The following is a 21,148-nucleotide window of genomic DNA, read 5'->3' as shown; positions in this document are numbered from 1 at the left end:
TACAGCTCAGTGTATGATTACAGCTCAGTGTATTATTACAGCTTATTGTATGATTACAGCTCAGTGTCTTATTACAGCTTATTGTATTATTACAGCTCATTGTGTAATTATAGCTCATTGTGTTATTACAGCTCAGTGTATTATTACATCTCATTGTATTATTACAGCTCAGTGTATTATTACAGCTTATTGTATTATTACAGCTCATTCTGTTATTACAGCTCATTTTGTTATTACAGCTCAGTGTATTAATACAGCTCATTGTATTACAGCTCAGTATATTATTACAGCTTATTGTATTTTTACAGCTCATTGTGTTATTACAGGTCAGTGTATTATTACAGCTTATTGTATTATTACAGCTCAGTGTGTTATTACAGCTCAGTGTATTATTACAGCTCATTGTATTATTACAGCTCAGTATATTATTATAGCTCATTGTATTATTACAGCTCAGTGTATTATTACAGCTCAGTGTATTATTACAGCTCAGTATATTATTATAGCTCATTGTGTTATTACAGCTCGGTGTATTATTACAGCTCGGTGTATTATTACAGCTCAGTGTATTATTACAGCTCAGTGTTTTATTACAGCTCAGTGTGTTATTACAGCTCTGTGTATTATTACAGCTCTGTGTATTATTACAGCTCTGTGTATTATTACAGCTTATTGTATTATTACAGCTCAGTGTATTATTACAGCTTATTGTATTATTACAGCTCAGTGTGTTATTACAGCTCTGTGTATTATTACAGCTCTGTGTATTATTACAGCTTATTGTATTATTACAGCTCAGTGTATTATTACAGCTTATTGTATTAGTACAGCTCAGTGTGTTATTACAGCTCAGTGTATTATTACAGCTCTGTGTGTTATTACAGCTCTGTGTGTTATTACAGCTCAGTGTATTATTACAGCTCAGTGTATTATTACAGCTCAGTGTATTATTACAGCTCTGTGTGTTATTACAGCTCTGTGTGTTATTACAGCTCAGTGTATTATTACAGCTTATTATATTATTACAGCTTATTATATTATTACAGCTCTGTGTGTTATTACAGCTCTGTGTATTATTACAGCTCTGTGTATTATTACAGCTCTGTGTATTATTACAGCTTATTGTATTATTACAGCTCCGTGTATTATTACAGCTCCGTGTATTATTACAGCTCTCTGTATTATTACAGCTTATTGTATTATTACAGCTCGGTGTATTATTACAGCTTTGTGTATTATTACAGCTTATTGTATTATTACAGCTCAGTGTGTTATTACAGCTTATTGTATTATTACAGCTCGGTGTATTATTACAGCTTTGTGTATTATTACAGCTCGGTGTATTATTACAGCTCGGTGTATTATTACAGCTTTGTGTATTATTACAGCTCAGTGTATTATTACAGCTATGTGTATTATTACAGCTCAGTGTGTTATTACAGCTCAGTGTGTTATTACAGCTCAGTGTGTTATTACAGCTTTGTGTATTATTACAGCTCAGTGTGTTATTACAGCTCAGTGTATTATTACAGCTCTGTGTATTATTACAGCTCAGTGTATTATTACAGCTATGTGTATTATTACAGCTCAGTGTATTATTACAGCTATGTGTATTATTACAGCTTTGTGTATTATTACAGCTCAGTGTGTTATTACAGCTCAGTGTGTTATTACAGCTTTGTGTATTATTACAGCTCAGTGTGTTATTACAGCTCAGTGTATTATTACAGCTCTGTGTATTATTACAGCTCAGTGTATTATTACAGCTATGTGTATTATTACAGCTCAGTGTATTATTACAGCTATGTGTATTATTACAGCTCAGTGTGTTATTACAGCTATGTGTATTATTACAGCTCAGTGTATTATTACAGCTCTGTGTATTATTACAGCTCAGTATATTATTATAGCTCATTGTGTTATTACAGCTCAGTGTATTATTACAGCTCAGTGCTTTATTACAGCTCAGTGTGTTATTACAGCTCTGTGTATTATTACAGCTCTGTGTGTTATTACAGCTCAGTGTGCTATTACAGCTCAGTGTGTTATTACAGCTCAGTGTATTATTACAGCTCAGTGTGTTATTACAGCTCAGTGTGTTATTACAGCTCAGTGTGTTATTACAGCACCCCCTCAATGCTTTCCTCTGGGTATTTAGAAGACACAGAGCGTGAGGACATCCGGCGTCTTGTCACAAATGTAAACTACATGAGGATGCAGGAAGTGGCTGTAGTTGCAGTGTGGTACACAGAACCTAGAGGCGGTGTCAGCACAGTAATAGAAACATTACCGTTTAGCAGGACTCTGCCTCTTCAATGAGATGACATGCTCTGGGTGTCCCTTTGAATTCCCTATAATTCTCATTTTAGTAAAATAACACCGAAACGTTGTTTTATTGTGTATCCGGCGTATGCACGTGTAGCAGTGAGTAGTTGTCAGGCGGTTTAGCTTGTTCCCAGAGCTCACAATCTGCAATATATACGAATATTCTGAGAACCAAAACGTCTGAGCTTTGACTTTGCCAGCAACCATTTTGTCACACGTTTGGGAAAGGTTTAATAAATATCAGAGGGACATTGTCTATAGAATCCTCACACCATAACTACTGCAATATTGGTTATAGTGCTCAGAGTGACCATTTAATGTTAAAATATGCTGGAATAATAACACAGTGATTCGATTTTTCAGGCCAGTTCCCCTCCTGTAATTGTGAACACGGACACGTTGGAAGCACCGGCGTATGTGAGTAATAGTTAACAGTGACACAGACAGGGGGCGCTATGAGACTGTCCCTCCCCCAGCAGGGTGACACAGTGACACAGACAGGGGGCGCTATGAGTCTGTACCTCCCCCCGCAGAGTGACACAGACAGGGGGCGCTATGAGTCTGTCCCTCCCCCTGCAGGGTGACACAGTGACACAGACAGGGGGCGCTATGAGACTGTCCCTCCCCCAGCAGGGTGACACAGTGACACAGACAGGGGGCGCTATGAGTCTGTCCCTCGTGCATGGTGACACAATGACAGGGCGCTATGAGTCTGTCCCCCCCCTGCAGGGTGACACAGTGACACAGACAGGGGGCGCTATGAGTCTGTCCCTCCCCCTGCAGGGTGACACAGTGACACAGACAGGGGGCGCTATGAGTCTGTCCCTCCCCCTGCAGGGTGACACAGTGACACAGACAGGGGGCGCTTTGAGACTGTCCCTCCCCCCGCAGGGTGACACAGTGACACAGACAGGGGGCGCTATGAGACTGTCCCTCCCCCCGCAGGGTGACACAGTGACACAGACCGGGGGCGCTATGAGTCTGTCCCTCCCCCCGCAGGGTGACACAGTGACACAGACAGGGGGCGCTATGAGTCTGTCCCTCCCCCTGCAGGGTGACACAGTGACACAGACAGGGGGCGCTATGAGTCTGTCCCTCCCCCTGCAGGGTGACACAGTGACACAGACAGGGGGCGCTTTGAGACTGTCCCTCCCCCCGCAGGGTGACACAGTGACACAGACAGGGGGCGCTATGAGTCTGTCCCTCCCCCCGCAGGGTGACACAGTGACACAGACAGGGGGCGCTATGAGTCTGTCCCTCCCCCTGCAGGGTGACACAGTGACACAGACAGGGGGCGCTATGAGACTGTCCCTCCCCCCGCAGGGTGACACAGTGACACAGACAGGGGGCGCTATGAGTCTGTCCCTCTCCCTGCAGGGTGACACAGTGACACAGACAGGGGGCGCTATGAGACTGTCCCTCCCCCTGCAGGGTGACACAGTGACACAGACAGGGGGCGCTATGAGTCTGTCCCTCCCCCCGCAGGGTGACACAGTGACACAGACAGGGGGCGCTATGAGTCTGTCCCTCCCCCTGCAGGGTGACACAGTGACACAGACAGGGGGCGCTATGAGTCTGTCCCTCCCCCTGCAGGGTGACACAGGGACACAGACAGGGGGCGCTATGAGTCTGTCCCTCCCCCTGCAGGGTGACACAGTGACACAGACAGGGGACGCTATGAGACTGTCCCTCCCCCCGCAGGGTGACACAGGGACACAGACAGGGGGCGCTATGAGACTGTCCCTCCCCCCGCAGGGTGACACAGGGACACAGATAGGGGGCGCTATGAGACTGTCCCTCCCCCTGCAGGGTGACACAGGGACACAGACAGGGGGCGCTATGAGACTGTCCCTCCCCCCGCAGGGTGACACAGGGACACAGACAGGGGGCGCTATGAGTCTGTCCCTCCCCCCGCAGGGTGACACAGGGACACAGACAGGGGGCGCTATGAGACTGTCCCTCCCCCTGCAGGGTGACACAGGGACAGAGACAGGGGGTGCTATGAGACTGTCCCTCCCCCTGCAGGGTGACACAGTGACACAGACAGGGGGCGCTATGAGTCTGTCCCTCCCCCCGCAGGGTGACACAGTGACACAGACAGGGGGCGCTATGAGTCTGTCCCTCCCCCTGCAGGGTGACACAGTGACAGAGACAGGGGGCGCTATGAGTCTGTCCCTCCTCCCCGCAGGGTGACACAGGGACACAGACAGGGGGCGCTATGAGTCTGTCCCTCCCGCCGCAGGGTGACACAGTGACACAGACAGGGGGCGCTATGAGACTGTCCCTCCCCCTGCAGGATGACACAGTGACACAGACAGGGGGCGCTATGAGACTGTCCCTCCCCCCGCAGGGTGACACAGTGACACAGACAGGGGGCGCTATGAGACTGTCCCTCCCCCTGCAGGATGACACAGTGACACAGACAGGGAGCGCTATGAGACTGTCCCTCCCCCCGCAGGGTGACACAGTGACACAGACAGGGGGCGCTATGAGACTGTCCCTCTCCCTGCAGGGTGACACAGTGACACAGACAGGGGGCGCTATGAGTCTGTCCCTCCCCCCGCAGGGTGACACAGTGACACAGACAGGGGGCGCTATGAGTCTGTCCCTCCCCCTGCAGGGTGACACAGACAGGGGGCGCTATGAGACTGTCCCTCCCCCTGCAGGGTGACACAGTGACACAGACAGGGGGCGCTATGAGTCTGTCCCTCCCCCCGCAGGGTGACACAGTGACACAGACAGGGGGCGCTATGAGCCTGTCCCTCCCCCTGCAGGATGACACAGTGACACAGACAGGGGGCGCTATGAGACTGTCCCTCCCCCCGCAGGGTGACACAGTGACACAGACAGGGGGCGCTATGAGCCTGTCCCTCCCCCCGCAGGGTGACACAGTGACACAGACAGGGGGCGCTATGAGCCTGTCCCTCCCCCCGCAGGGTGACACAGTGACACAGACAGGGGGCGCTATGAGACTGTCCCTCCCCCGCAGGGTGACACAGTGACACAGACAATGGGCGCTATGTGTCTGCAGATTGAGACAGTCAGAAGAATTGTGTAATTGTACGAATTGTGTGTTTTTGTTGCAGGTTAACGGCACGGAAGCTGAAATGGAATACGAGGAGATCACGTTAGAGAGAGTGAGATATGTTTTTCATCTTCATATTTTAAATGATCCGTCAAATAAATGTACAATTCCCAACACGCTATGTGCTCGGCACCCTCGTCAGTTGCTGACAATTCCCAACACGCTATGTGCTCGGCACCCTCGTCAGTTGCTGACAATTCCCAACACGCTATGTGCTCGGCACCCTCGTCAGTTGCTGACAATTCCCAACACGCTATGTGCTCGGCACCCTCGCTATGTGCTCTGCACCCTGTCTTATTTTTTCTTTCTCATTCTCCCTTCTTTCCTTTTTCCTCCTTTTTTCTCTCCTTTAATTTCAAAACCATTCATTTCACACATTCTCTATTCCTCCATTTCCCTTTTCTTCACTTATTCCCTCCCATCTTCTCCATTCTCTCTCCCTTACTTCTTTTCTCTCACTCTCTCCTCTCTGTGCTCTGGTCTCTTATTCACGTCCCTCTCTTCCATTCTTTTACCTATCTCTTTCATTCTCTCTTTCTTTTCCCTGTTCTTTTATTCTTTTCTATGTATTCTCATTCTCTTTCCTCTCTTCATTCTTTCATTCTCTCTCCTTCATTCTTTAATTCTCTCTCCTCCTTTCTTTAATTCTCTCTCCTCCATTCTTTCATTCTCTCCCCTACATTCTTTCATTCTCCTTCCTCCATTCTTTCATTCTCTCCCCTCCATTCTTTCATTCTCCTTCCTCCTTTCTTGCATTCTCTCCCCTCCATTTTTTCATTCTCTCCCCTCCATTCTTTCATCCTCTCTCCTCCATTCTTTCATTCTCTCTCCTTCATTCTGTCATTCTCTTCTCTTCTCCATTCTTTCATTCTCTCTCCTCCATTCTTTCATTCTCTCTCCTCCTTTCTTTAATTCTCTCTCCTCCATTCTTTCATTCTCTCCCCTACATTCTTTCATTCTCCTTCCTTCATTCTTTCATTCTCTCCCCTCCATTCTTTCATTCTCCTTCCTCCTTTCTTGCATTCTCTCCCCTACATTTTTTCATTCTCTCCCCTCCATTCTTTCATCCTCTCTCCTCCATTCTTTCATTCTCTCTCCTTCATTCTTTCATTCTCTCCTCTCCTCCATTCTTTCATTCTCTCCCCTACATTCTTTCATTCTCCTTCCTCCATTCTTTCATTCTCTCTCCTCCATTCTTGCATTCTCTCTCCTCCATTCTTGCATTCTCTCTCCTCCATTCTTTCATCCTCTCTCCTCCATTCTTTCATTCTCTCTCCTCCATTCTTTCATTCTCTCCTCTCCTCCATTCTTTCATTCTCTCACCTCCTTTCTTTCATTCTCTCACCTCCTTTCTTTCATTCTCTCTCCTCCATTCTTTCATTCTCTCTCCTCCTTTCTTTCATTCTCTCCCCTCTATTTTTTCATTCTCTCCCCTCCATTCTTTCATCCTCTCTCCTCCATTCTTTCATTCTCTCTCCTCCATTATTTAATTCTCTCCTCTCCTCCATTCTTTCATTCTCTCTCCTCCTTTCTTTCATTCTATCTCCTCCATTCTTTCATTCTCTCTCCTCCATTTTTTCATTCTCTCCTCCATTCTTTCATTCTCTCTCCTCCTTTCTTTAATTCTCTCTCCTCCATTTTTTCATTCTCTCCTCTCCTCCTTTCTTTCATTCTCTCTCCTCCATTCTTTCATTCTCTCCTCTCCTCCATTTTTTCATTCTCTCCTCTCCTCCTTTCTTTCATTCTCTCTCCTCCATTTTTTCATTCTCTCCTCTCCTCCATTCTTTCATTCTCTCCCCTCCATTCTTTAATTCGCTCTCCTCCTTTCGTTAATTCTCTCTCCTCCGTTCTTTCATTCTCTCCCCTCCATACTTTCATTCTCTCCTCTCCTCCATTCTTTCATTCTCTCCCCTACATTCTGTCATTCTCCTTCTTACATTCTTTAATTCTCTCCCCTCCATTTTTTCATTCTCTCCCCTCCATTCTTTCATTTTCTCCCCTCCATTCTTTCATTCTCTCCCCTCCATTCTTTCATTCTCTCTCCTTCATTCTTTAATTCTCTCTCCTCCATTCTTTCATTCTCTCTCCTCCATTCTTTCATTCTCTCTCCTCCATTCTTTCATTCTCTCTCCTCCATTCTTTCATTCTCTCTCCTCCATTCTTTCATTCTCTCCTCCATTCTTTAATTCTCTCTCCTCAATTCTTGCATTATCTCTCCTCCATTCTTTCATTCTCTCTCCTCCATTCTTTCATTCTCTCTCCTCCATTCTTTCATTCTCTCTCCTCCATTCTTTCATTCTCTCCCCTCCATTCTTTCATTCTCTCTCCTCCATTCTTGTATTCTCTCTCCTCCATTCTTTCATTCTCTCTCCTCCATTCTTGCATTCTCTCTCCTCTATTCTTTCATTCTCTCTCCTCCATTCTTGCATTATCTCTCCTCCATTCTTTCATTCTCTCTCCTCCATTCTTGCATTCTCTCTCCTCCATTCTTGCATTCTCTCTCCTCCATTCTTTCATTCTCTCTCCTCCATTCTTTCATTCTCTCTCCTCTCCTCCTTTCTTTCATTCTCTCCTCTCCTCCTTTCTTTCATTCTCTCTCCTCTCCTCCTTTCTTTCATTCTGTACATTTTTCTCATTATGAATAGTAATATGTAACTGTTGCTTTTCTTCTTTTTGATCAATGCACCTCCTTCCTGTCCCTCTCCTTTTCTTTCAGGGGAACTCAGGGTTGGGGTTCAGCATAGCTGGGGGTACAGATAATCCCCATGTAGGAGATGACCCCAGTATCTTCATCACCAAAATCATTCCAGGTGGAGCAGCAGCTCAGGATGGGCGGCTCAGGTATCTAGCACTGTGTATGTGACCGGTCTGTTTCACCCAGTCCATATCCACAATGTATCCTCCATACTCACTGCATGACTACCGTGTCGCATATTCCTCTCCCATGGAAAGCTGTGCACGTAATCCACTAAGTGGCGTTATATCGCTCTTGGTGATGTAATAAGTGGCGTTATATCGCTCTTCGTGATGTAATAAGTGGCGTTATATCGCTCTTGGTGATGTAATAAGTGGCGTTATATCGCTCTTGGTGATGTAATAAGTGGCGTTATATCACTCCTGGTAATGTAATAAGTGGCGTTATATCGCTCCTGGTGATGTAATAAGTGGCGTTATATCGCTCCTGGTGATGTAATAAGTGGCGTTATATCGCTCTTGGTGATGTAATAAGTGGCGTTATATCGCTCTTGGTGATGTAATAAGTGGCGTTATATCACTCCTGGTAATGTAATAAGTGGCGTTATATCGCTCCTGGTGATGTAATAAGTGGCGTTATATCGCTCTTGGTGATGTAATAAGTGGTGTTATATCGCTCCTGGTGATGTAATAAGTGGCGTTATATCGCTCTTGGTGATGTAATAAGTGGCGTTATATTGCTCTTGGTGATGTAATAAGTGGCGTTATATCGCTCCTGGTGATGTAACAAGTGGCGTTATATCGCTCTTGGTGATGTAATAAGTGGCGTTATATCGCTCTTGGTGATGTAATAAGTGGCGTTATATCGCTCCTGGTGATGTAATAAGTGGCGTTATATCGCTCTTGGTGATGTAATAAGTGGCGTTATATCGCTCTTGGTGATGTAATAAGTGGCGTTATATCGCTCTTGGTGATGTAATAAGTGGCATTATATCGCTCCTGGTGATGTAACAAGTGGCGTTATATCGCTCCTGGTGATGTAACAAGTGGCGTTATATCGCTCTTGGTGATGTAATAAGTGGCGTTATATCGCTCTTGGTGATGTAATAAGTGGCATTGTATCGCTCCTCTCTCACGTGGTTCCCTCCCTGCTCTCTCTCTCTCTCTCTCTCTCACGTGGTTCCCTCCTTGCTCTCTCTCACATGGTTCCCTCCCTGCTCTCTCTCTCTCTCTCTCAGCTGGTTCCCTCCCTGCTCTCTCTCTCTCTCTCACGTGGCTCCCTCCCTGCTCTCTCTCTCTCTCTCTCACGTGGTTCCCTCCTTGCTCTCTCTCACGTGGTTCCCTCCCTGCTCTCTCTCACGTGGTTCCCTCCCTGCTCTCTCTCTCTCTCTCTCTCACATGGTTCCCTCCCTGCTCTCTCTCACGTGGTTCCCTCCCTGCTCTCTCACTCATGTGGTTCTCTCTCTCACGTGGTTCCCTCCCTGCTCTCTCTCTCTCTCTCTCTCTCACGTGGTTCCCTCCCTGCTCTCCTGCTCTCTCTCACGTGGTTCCCTCCCTGCTCTCTCTCTCTCACGTGGTTCCCTCCCTGCTCTCTCTCTCTCTCTCACGTGGTTCCCTCCCTGCTCTCTCTCTCTCTCTCACGTGGTTCCCTCCCTGCTCTCCTGCTCTCTCTCACGTGGTTCCCTCCCTGCTCTCCTGCTCTCTCTCACGTGGTTCCCTCCCCTCTCTCTCTCTCTCTCACGTGGTTCCCTCCCTGCTCTCCTGCTCTCTCTGTCACGTGGTTCCCTCCCTGCTCTCTCTCTCTCTCTCACGTGGTTCCCTCCCTGCTCTCCTGCTCTCTCTCACGTGGTTCCCTCACTGCTCTCTCTCACTCTCTCTCACGTGGTTCCCTCCCTGCTCTCACTCTCTCTCACGTGGTTCCCTCCCTGCTCTCTCTCTCTCTCTCTCACGTGGTTCCCTCCCTGCTCTCCTGCTCTCTCTCACGTGGTTCCCTCCCTGCTCTCTCTCTCTCTCACGTGGTTCCCTCCCTGCTCTCTCTCTCTCTCTCTCACGTGGTTCCCTCCCTGCTCTCCTGCTCTCTCTCACGTGGTTCCCTCCCTGCTCTCTCTCTCTCTCACGTGGTTCCCTCCCTGCTCTCTCTCTCTCTCTCTCTCACGTGGTTCCCTCCCTGCTCTCCTGCTCTCTCTCACGTGGTTCCCTCCCTGCTCTCTCTCTCTCTCTCTCTCACGTGGTTCCCTCCCTGCTCTCTCTCTCACACGTGGTTCCCTCCCTGCTCTCTCTCTCACGTGGTTCCCTCCCTGCTCTCCTGCTCTCTCTCACGTGGTTCCCTCCCTGCTCTCTCACTCATGTGGTTCTCTCCCTCACGTGGTTATCTCCCTTTTTGTAGGGTTAATGACAGCATTCTGTTTGTGAATGAGGTGGACGTGCGTGAGGTGACGCACAGCACAGCAGTGGAGGCACTGAAGGACGCAGGATCCATAGTGCGTCTCTACGTCATGCGCAGAAAACCAGCATCAGAGAAAATCATCGAGATCAAACTCATTAAAGGACCTAAGGGTGAGAGGATCCATCATCATTGCCAGGAGTCAATATGGCGGCCAGATAAGAGCTCCCATCATGATGTAAATTTCCAGGGTTAATGTGTGAATATCTGCTGGCTGCATGCAGAGTGTGAACAATATACAGCCATGGTGGGCACACCGAGTCCTCCCACCCATTGCAAGCTTTGGAATTTACACCAAAAAGACATTGAAAATCACCAGTTCATGAGATTTATATTAAACATTCGGCAAATGACATCGTAATCCAGTTCAGACAAGGCACAGCCAATGCATACTTTGCAAATGAAGAGAAATCAATAGATTGGGGTTATATATAGAAAGTACTAATAGTGGGACAATAAGAACCAATAGGCCCATGGCAGCTGGCTCATTGGGGCTGTGTGCGATTCTGGCTCATTGGGGCTGTGTGCGATGCTGGCTCATTGGGGCTGTGTGCGATGCGGGCTCATTGGGGCTGTGTGCGATGCTGGCTCACTGGGGCTGTGTGCGATGCTGGCTCATTGGGGCTGTGTGCGATGCTGGCTCATTGGGGCTCTGTGCGATGCTGGCTCATTGGGGCTGTGTGCGAAGGCTGGCTCATTGGGGCTGTGTGCGATGCTGGCTCATTGGGGCTGTGTGCGAAGGCTGGCTCATTGGGGCTGTGTGCGATGCTGGCTCATTGGGGCTGTGTGCGATGCTGGCTCATTGGGGCTGTGTGCGATGCTGGCTCATTGGGGCTGTGTGCGATGCTGGCTCATTGGGGCTGTGTGCGATGCTGGCTCATTGGGGCTGTGTGCGATGCTGGCTCATTGGGGCTGTGTGCGATGCTGGCTCATTGGGGCTCTGTGCGATGCTGGCTCATTGGGGCTCTGTGCGATGCTGGCTCATTGGGGCTGTGTGCGAAGGCTGGCTCATTGGGGCTGTGTGCGATGCTGGCTCAGTGTGAGTGTGTGCGTGCTGGCTTTGTTTCATGTCTCCTGCTCTCTGTATGCTCTCTCTATGCGTATTGCCAGGCCCAGCACACCTCCTTAGTGGCTGCAATCCTTTATGCTCAGTGCAGGGACTTGACAAAGCTTAATCAGTTAGTTCAAACACTAAAAATATAGCATCACAGCTACAGGGATAATGGATCCTTGCACAAAGGTATCATTTTTGGGAGAGCTCACATATATATATTTTTATTGCCATTTATATAGCGCCAACAGATTCCGTAGCGCTTAAATATATATATATAAATACATACAGGTGTGTAAATGGACGGAGCTTATATTAAAACCTGACAGGGAGATACGATGGAGGCGCCCAGTTACAGGATAATACATAGGTATTAAATATAGGGATAAATAAAAATAATATAAAAAATCCTGGCAATTTAAAGGAACATCATAGAGTCAGGAACACAAACGTGGATGTTAAAACCACCATTTAGGTGGCTGGCCCTCCCATGACCCACTTAAAAGGTAATAAAACATACCTTATTTACAGTCAGCTTTCCACTTGCTCCATACCCGATTCACCTCCTTGGCTGACATCATCAGAATTGATGATCTCAGCCAATCCAATGCTTTCCCATAGGAAAAGTATTGAACTGGGTGAGATCATTAAGGAGACGAGGCGGGGCAGGGCCAAACACAGCCCTGGCCAATCAGCATCTCCTCATTGAATCAATGTATCTCTATGAGGAAAGTTCAGTGTCTGCATGCAGAGGGAGGAGATACTGAATGTCAGTCACAGTGTGCAGCACTGCCCCAGGAAGCACCCCTAGCAGCCTTCTGAGGAGTGGCCAGTGGAGGTATCCCTAGTGGGCAATATAAACATTGCATTTTCTCTGAAAAGACAGTGTTTACAGCAAAAAGCCTGAAGGGAATGATTAGACAATAAACCCTTCATAGCAGAATTGCACGAGTAACAGTTTATTTCTTTGTGATAAAAGCAACTTCGCCACTGGTTTTTGGAGGGGCCTGTTTGCCAGCCTCCTACCCTGGGACTATGGGCCTTGTGATAACCCATGTTCAAAAGCCTTGTTTCTGCCCCTTGGACTTTTAACCAGAACAGATTCAAACATGTGGCGGCGGCCATCTTAAATTGTCCAGCAGTGTTTTGACGTTGAGTGTATGGAACTGTTTTGGGCATGGGACCATGTGCACGGTGGGGCAAAAATAAGACTTCCAGGAAATTCCTGAACCGATCTGGGTGATTATTGGATATGCTGTTCACCCAGATCGGGGCTGTTACGGTTGCCTCCAGGCTGGCTGGAAGTTGGACCGTAGAAAAGGATGCTCCTAGCGCTCACCAAAGGACCATCAGCACCGCAGCCACCATAAGCACTGCAGACTCCACGAACCACCGCTGCTGGGCTGGTATCTCGCCGTCTGCTCTGCGCCCTGGACCTACGACCAGGCTCCAGGTTCCAATAGGCGAACCTCTTCCTTCTGTCGAGCGAAGCAGGATCAGGAACCAGAACTCTTACAAGAGCTCAGTAGCTAAGGGAGTATGACGAGCATAGCAATCCCTGTAGTGATTATAGCTGTCCCCTACAAACATGAGTCGAGGCTGCAAGTTAGAGGGTCAGAAGAGGTCTGAGATGCTGGCACACCCAGCCTGGCTTTTATTGAGGTTACATGCAAATAGGGCACTCCCAGGGGGAGGCATAAAATCACCAATCACACATCTGGTGCAACCCACACATTCCCTCCCCTCAGATAAACAGTTAAACCAATTATTACATACAATAAGAATACAGTTTTTACACACACACTGTAACTTTAAAACCATACATTCAATTTCAATAAAAGTTGCATATTCAGACTCAGCATACATCAAACATAAACACTCCCAAAAATCAGCAAAATCCCTCCAGTGGATCAAAAGTTAGCTGGAAGTCCTTTATGACCGACCGCAAGCACAATTTCCTGCCCAAAACAGTTCCATAGATTTGGGCTGTGCGGTCGGTCAATTTCATGCGAAAAAACGACCATTTCGAACGGGACTTAGTCTCTGGAGCTGCAAGTTCCGTATGGGAGAAGGTAAGGGTCAGCGGTGTTCGGCAGAATGTGTAGCCGATTTTAGTTCCACAGAATCTTTAGCATACACCGCTGATCGCATTCGAATGACCAAAATGGCCGCCGCCACGTGTTCGGCTGCCGAATGGCGGCCACCCAGCGCTCGGCAATTAACCTGCAGTAACCTCACAGCCTGGGAGGTAAATTGCCTGCACACTTTAGCTTCTGGGTGGTCCGCCTGTGTGGTACTCGGTTCAGTAAGCCCTATTTACTGAACCAAGTGGGGGAAAGCCAGGGGCAAGTTATTTTACCGGTCTGGGGACATAGTCTTAAAGGGGTATTGTTCACCAAAGTCACAATATGTCCCCAGACGGTTCTTAAAGGGCCATACACACCAATAAAAGTTAATACATTTTCAGGGGCACAATCTTCCAGGGGCCATAGTCATGAGGCAGGAGGCTGGCAAATAGGCTTCTCCACAATCCAGGGAAGCAGGGCAATTTTCCATTTAAAGGGCCAGTTACAAATAACGATTTGTAACAGGGGCTATCAGGGGATATGTTGTATTTTGGGGTACTTTTTGGGCTTAGTAAAAATTTATGTTTTTTCTGTTTAGCATTGAGTTAGCCCATTGTCTTAGTTAATTGTATCAAAGGCAGAGGGGAGGGATTGTGAACACTGTAGGGGAGTGTCTGTATGTAAGACTCTGTTTGTATTGGTTTGTTAATTGTATCACAGGCAGAGGGGAGGGATTGTGAACACTGTAGGGGAGTGTCTGTATGTAAGACTCTGTTTTTATTGGTTTGTTAATTCTATCACAGGCAGAGGGGAGGGATTGTGAACACTGTAGGGGAGTGTCTGTATGTAAGACTCTGTTTGTATTGGTTTGTTAATTGTATCACAGGCAGAGGGGAGGGATTGTGAACACTGTAGGGGAGTGTCTGTATGTAAGACTCTGTTTTTATTGGTTTGTTAATTCTATCACAGGCAGAGGGGAGGGATTGTGAACAATGTAGGGGAGTGTCTGTATGTAAGACTCTGTTTGTATTGGTTTGTTAATTGTATCACAGGCAGAGGGGAGGGATTGTGAACACTGTAGGGGAGTGTCTGTATGTAAGACTCTGTTTGTATTGGTTTGTTAATTGTATCACAGGCAGAGGGGAGGGATTGTGAACACTGTAGGGGAGTGTCTGTATGTAAGACTCTGTTTTTATTGGTTTGTTAATTCTATCACAGGCAGAGGGGAGGGATTGTGAACAATGTAGGGGAGTGTCTGTATGTAAGACTCTGTTTGTATTGGTTTGTTAATTGTATCACAGGCAGAGGGGAGGGATTGTGAACACTGTAGGGGAGTGTCTGTATGTAAGACTCTGTTTGTATTGGTTTGTTAATTGTATCACAGGCAGAGGGGAGGGATTGTGAACACTGTAGGGGAGTGTCTGTATGTAAGACTCTGTTTGTATTGGTTTGTTAATTCTGTGTCCTGTGCCCCACAAGGTTCACCTGGGCGTCATCCTTGTGGGAGAAACTGTATAAAAACTCAAGCTGTTCAATAAACCTTCAGATCTTCTCACCCTCAACTCGCAGCCTTGTCTCGTTTTGTAGGGAACAGCTATATTCCCTGGATGCTAATCACTACTAAGCTCTTGTAAGAGCTTGTTCCTGCTTCACTATCTTGGAGGAGAGGTTTACCCCCTGGAGCCTTGCCGTAGGTCCAGTGTGGGTAGAAGACGGCGAGACCCCAACCAAGCTGCGGCAGTTCGTGGGGTCTGCAGTGCTTCTGGTGTCTGGTGCGGTGCTGATGGTCCGTTACACTCTTCTTGGCAGAATTGGATTTGGGATAGTTAATCTATTCATAGAAGAGGACCACAAACAATCACACTCAGCCAGCCTTCACACACTCACACTCAGCCAGCCTTCACACACTCACACTCAGCCAGACCTTCACACACAGTCACACTGAGCCAGCCTTCACACACAGTCACACAGAGCCAGCCTTCACACACAGTCACACTCAGCCAGACCTTCACACACAGTCACACTGAGCCAGCCTTCACACACAGTCACACTGAGCCAGCCTTCACACACAGTCACACTCAGCCAGACCTTCACACACAGTCACACTGAGCCAGCCTTCACACACAGTCACACTCAGCCAGACCTTCACACACAGTCACACTCAGCCAGACCTTCACACACAGTCACACTGAGCCAGCCTTCACACACAGTCACACAGAGCCAGCCTTCACACACAGTCACACAGAGCCAGCCTTCACACACAGTCACACTCAGCCAGACCTTCACACACAGTCACACTGAGCCAGCCTTCACACACAGTCACACTGAGCCAGCCTTCACACACAGTCACACTCAGCCAGACCTTCACACACAGTCACACTGAGCCAGCCTTCACACACAGTCACACTCAGCCAGACCTTCACACACAGTCACACTCAGCCAGACCTTCACACACAGTCACACTGAGCCAGCCTTCACACACAGTCACACGGAGCCAGCCTTCACACACAGTCACACTCAGCCAGACCTTCACACACAGTCACACTGAGCCAGCCTTCACACACAGTCACACTGAGCCTGCCTTCACACATAGTCACACTCAGCCAGACCTTCACACACAGTCACACTGAGCCAGCCTTCACACACAGTCACACTCAGCCAGACCTTCACACACAGTTACACTCAGCCAGACCTTCACACACAGTCACACTGAGCCAGCCTTCACACACAGTCACACTGAGCCAGCCTTCACACACAGTCACACAGAGCCAGCCTTCACACACAGTCACACTCAGCCAGACCTTCACACACAGTCACACTGAGCCAGCCTTCACACACAGTCACACTGAGCCGGCCTTCACACACAGTCACACTCAGCCAGACCTTCACACACAGTCACACTGAGCCAGCCTTCACACACAGTCACACTCAGCCAGACCTTCACACACAGTCACACTCAGCCAGACCTTCACACACAGTCACACTGAGCCAGCCTTCACACACAGTCACACGGAGCCAGCCTTCACACACAGTCACACTCAGCCAGACCTTCACACACAGTCACACTGAGCCAGCCTTCACACACAGTCACACTGAGCCTGCCTTCACACACAGTCACACTCAGCCAGACCTTCACACACAGTCACACTGAGCCAGCCTTCACACACAGTCACACTCAGCCAGACCTTCACACACAGTCACACTCAGCCAGACATTCACACACAGTCACACTGAGCCAGCCTTCACACACAGTCACACTCAGCCAGACCTTCACACACAGTCACACTCAGCCAGCCCTCATACACAGTCACACTCAGCCAGCCTTCACACACAGTCACACTCAGCCAGACCTTCACACACAGTCACACTCAACCAGACCTTCACACACAGTCACACTCAGCCAGACCTTCACACACAGTCCCACTGAGCCAGCCTTCACACACAGTCACACTGAGCCAGCCTTCACACACAGTCACACTGAGCCAGCCTTCACACGCAGTCACACTCAGCCAGACCTTCACACTCAGCCAGCCTTCACACACAGTCACACTCAGCCAGACCTTCACACACAGTCACACTCAGCCAGCCCTCATACACAGTCACACTCAGCCAGCCCTCATACACAGTCACACTCAGCCAGCCTTCACACACTCACACTCAGCCAGCCCTCATACACAGTCACACTGAGCCAGCCTTTGCACACAGTCACACTCAGCCAGCCTTTGCACACAGTCACACTCAGCCAGCCTTTGCACACAGTCACACTCAGCCAGCCTGCACACAGTCACACTGAGCCAGCCTTCACACACAGTCACACTGAGCCAGTCCTCATACAGAGTCACACTCAGCCAGCACGCACACAGTCACACTCAGCCAGCCCTCGCACACAGTCACTCTCAGCCAGCACGCACACAGTCACACTCAGCCAGCCCTCGCACACAGTCACACTGAGCCAGCCTTCGCACACCGCCCCAATGAGCCAGCTTTCGTCCACAGCCACACAGAGTCAGCCTTCGCACATACGCACACTTAGCCAGCCCTCACAAACTCAGCCAACCATCACACACAGTCACTGTGAAGAACTGAGCCTCGTCACGTGTTCTTTTAGGGGCCTGCTGGCCAGTCTCTTACCAAAAGACTTTGGGCACTTTAGAAAACTATGTGAACAGACTTGATTTGTGGGATTTAATATTTGGTTCGGGAATCGAACAGCCGCGCGAACCGGAGACCACCCTGGAGCTTGTAAAGCCTAATTGCTACTTTGTAGCAATTTCCATCGCAGTGTTTTAAGTGTTTGTCTGGGTGGCCGCAATTCCTATGGACGACCACGAGGTGGCGGCCATCTTTTTCGCATGAACGCAGGCAGCAGTGTTTGTGCATGAATCTCATGGAACTGAAAACGTACACAGAAACTCCTGAACATCACTGGACTTCCAGCATCGCCTGCGGTCACTTCCACAACACTTGGACATGCGCTGTTCGGTGGAAACTTTCCCACAAACAAGGGGATCAAGCTCCGGGGTTTGTTTGTTTTTAAACTACCAAAATAGACCGACCGCAAGCCCTGACTCTATGTAACTGTTTTGGGCATGGGACCATGCGGGCGGTCGGTCAAAATTAAGACTTCCAGGAAATTCCTGAACCCCTGAACTGATGTGAGTTTTGGATATGTTGTTCACCCAGATCAGGGCTATCAGGGGGTGTGGGGATTTTGTGTGTTTTAAGGTTCTTTTGGGGTGTTTGTAAAAAAAATAATTTCTTTGCTTGGAGATAAATGGATTAGATGAGTACAGTTCCTGATCCAATTAGCTCCCAGGCACAGAGGAGGGATTATCTGATTTTGTATGGGAGTGTCCTGGACCTGAGAGCCAATGTGATTATGTATTTGTTTCTACTGTGGCTTACTCTCAGGTCCAGAGGGGAGTGCCCCTGGCATGGGGACTGTCATAAAACACCAGTTGTGGCTACCATTAACGTGGGATTTGTTTTACCCTTCATGAAGTCTAGGCTCATGTTTGGGGGATAATCACTATACTCCCTTGGATACTTGCTCTTATAGGAGCAGCCTGCTTTGCTCTCTGGACTAGGAGAGGTCTACCCACTAGAAGCTGGATCCTAGTCTTGGGTCCAGGGTGGGTGGTGGACAGCGAGACCCCAACCAAGCTGTGGCGGTTTGTGTACGGTGGTTATGGTGTTGCAGTGCTCATGGTTCTTGCAAGTACTAGGAAGCAGCAATTGACGGAGAGACCCGGTTGGGGTGCCAGGCAGTCCGTCACAGTCACACTCAGCCAGCGCTCACACACAGTCACACTTAGCCAGCCCTCACACTCAGCCAGCCCTCGCACACAGACAGACTCAGCCAGCCCTCACATACAGCCACACTCAACTAAGCCCTCCACACAACTACACTTAGCCAACGCTGGCAGAATTAGCCAGCTCACACGTCCCACTTAGGGATGAGTAAAGAGGGGTGATGAGGGGCCCCTTCTTTGATTCTTGCACCTGGGCTCTGTGGTTCCACATTAGGATCACTGTATCATCTTGCTGGGAGTAAACAACAATTGAAGATGATGAACCCCTGGCAGTTGACTGGCTCTAATGATGTACAAACTGTGTGTTTTCTGTGAGCACTGACTTGTTTTCCTCACATTGTCTATAAACAGGTCTTGGGTTCAGCATTGCAGGGGGAGTCGGTAACCAGCACATTCCCGGAGATAACAGTATTTACGTCACCAAAATTATTGAGGGGGGAGCAGCACATAAGGACATGCGTCTTCAGATTGGGGACAAGATTCTAGCGGTATGACTTTCATCCCGTTAACACCCGCAACTCATTAAATAAATAGGGAAATGGTAACTCATTTAGGATACACCTTCTCCTGTTCTTCACGTTAATCTTTCCCTCTCTAAATTTCCAATCCTTCTTTATAACTCCTCCCATTACTCCATATAAGCCCTCCTATTACTCCATATATCCCTCGCTATAATTCCTCCTGTTACTCCATATATCCCTCGCTATAATTCCTCCTGTTACTCCATATATCCCTCACTATAATTCCTCCTGTTACTCCATATATCCCTCGCTATAATTCCTCCTGTTACTCCATATATCCCTCGCTATAAATCCTCCTATTACTCCATATATCCCTCGCTATAATTCCTCCTGTTACTCCATATATCCCTCGCTATAATTCCTCCTGTTACTCCATATATCCCTCGCTATAATTCCTCCTGGTACTCCATATATCCCTCGCTATAATTCCTCCTGGTACTCCATATATCCCTCGCTATAATTCCTCCTGGTACTCCATATATCCCTCGCTATAATTCCTCCTGTTACTCCATATATCCCTCACTATAATTCCTCCTGGTACTCCATATATCCCTCGCTATAATTCCTCCTGGTACTCCATATATCCCTCGCTATAATTCCTCCTGTTACTCCATATATCCCTCGCTATAATTCCTCCTGTTACTCCATATATCCCTCGCTATAATTCCTCCTGGTACTCCATATATCCCTCGCTATAATTCCTCCTGTTACTCCATATATCCCTCGCTATAATTCCTCCTGTTACTCCATATATCCCTCGCTATAATTCCTCCTGTTACTCCATATATCCCTCGCTATAATTCCTCCTGTTACTCCATATATCCCTCGCTATAATTCCTCCTGTTACTCCATATATCCCTCACTATAATTCCTCCTGTTACTCCATATATCCCTCGCTATAATTCCTCCTGTTACTCCATATATCCCTCGCTATAATTCCTCCTGGTACTCCATATATCCCTCGCTATAATTCCTCCTGTTACTCCATATATCCCTCGCTATAATTCCTCCTGGTACTCCATATATCCCTCACTATAATTCCTCCTGGTACTCCATATATCCCTCGCTATAATTCCTCCTGTTACTCCATATATCCCTCGCTATAATTCCTCCTGGTACTCCATATATCCCTCGCTATAATTCCTCCTGTTACTCCATATATCCCTCGCTATAATTGCTCCTGGTACTCCATATATCCCTCGCTATAATTCCTCCTGGTACTCCATATATCTCTCGCTATAAATCCTCCTATTACTCCATATACCCCTCGCTATAATTCCTCCTGGTACTCCATATATCCCTCGCTATAATTCCTCCTACTACTCCATATATCCCTCGCTATAATTCCTCCTGTTACTCCATATATCCCTCGCTATAATTCCTCCTGGTACCCATATATCCCTCGCTATAATTCCTCCTGGTACTCCATATATCCCTCGCTATAATTCCTCCTGTTACTCCATATATCCCTCGCTATAATTCCTCCTGTTACTCCATATATCCCTCGCTATAATTCCTCCTGTTACTCCATATATCTCTCGCTATAAATCCTCCTATTACTCTATATACCCCTCGCTATAATTCCTCCTTGTACTCCATATATCCCTCGCTATAATTCCTCCTGTTACTCCATATATCCCTCGCTATAATT

General features: G+C 47.9%; 1 protein-coding gene across 7 annotated transcripts in view; it reads left to right on the top strand.

Moving 5' to 3' along the window:
• The window catches only part of DLG4 (discs large MAGUK scaffold protein 4), a 404,912-nt gene that overhangs the window by 277,532 nt on the left and 106,232 nt on the right, over nt 1-21,148 (top strand). For all 7 annotated transcript variants that reach the window (XM_063449834.1, XM_063449832.1, XM_063449833.1 and 4 more), the window contains 5 exons: nt 2,689-2,742; nt 5,412-5,462; nt 8,127-8,251; nt 10,491-10,660; nt 19,328-19,464. In XM_063449834.1, the coding sequence (XP_063305904.1) occupies nt 2,689-2,742; nt 5,412-5,462; nt 8,127-8,251; nt 10,491-10,660; nt 19,328-19,464 (537 nt within the window). The remainder of the gene's footprint in view (nt 1-2,688; nt 2,743-5,411; nt 5,463-8,126; nt 8,252-10,490; nt 10,661-19,327; nt 19,465-21,148) is intronic.

The sequence above is a fragment of the Pelobates fuscus genome, chromosome 3, assembly GCF_036172605.1.
Source record: "Pelobates fuscus isolate aPelFus1 chromosome 3, aPelFus1.pri, whole genome shotgun sequence".
NCBI lineage: Eukaryota > Metazoa > Chordata > Amphibia > Anura > Pelobatidae > Pelobates > Pelobates fuscus.
Note: the sequence above shows the minus strand (reverse complement) of the source record. Positions and strands in the feature narration are given on the sequence as shown.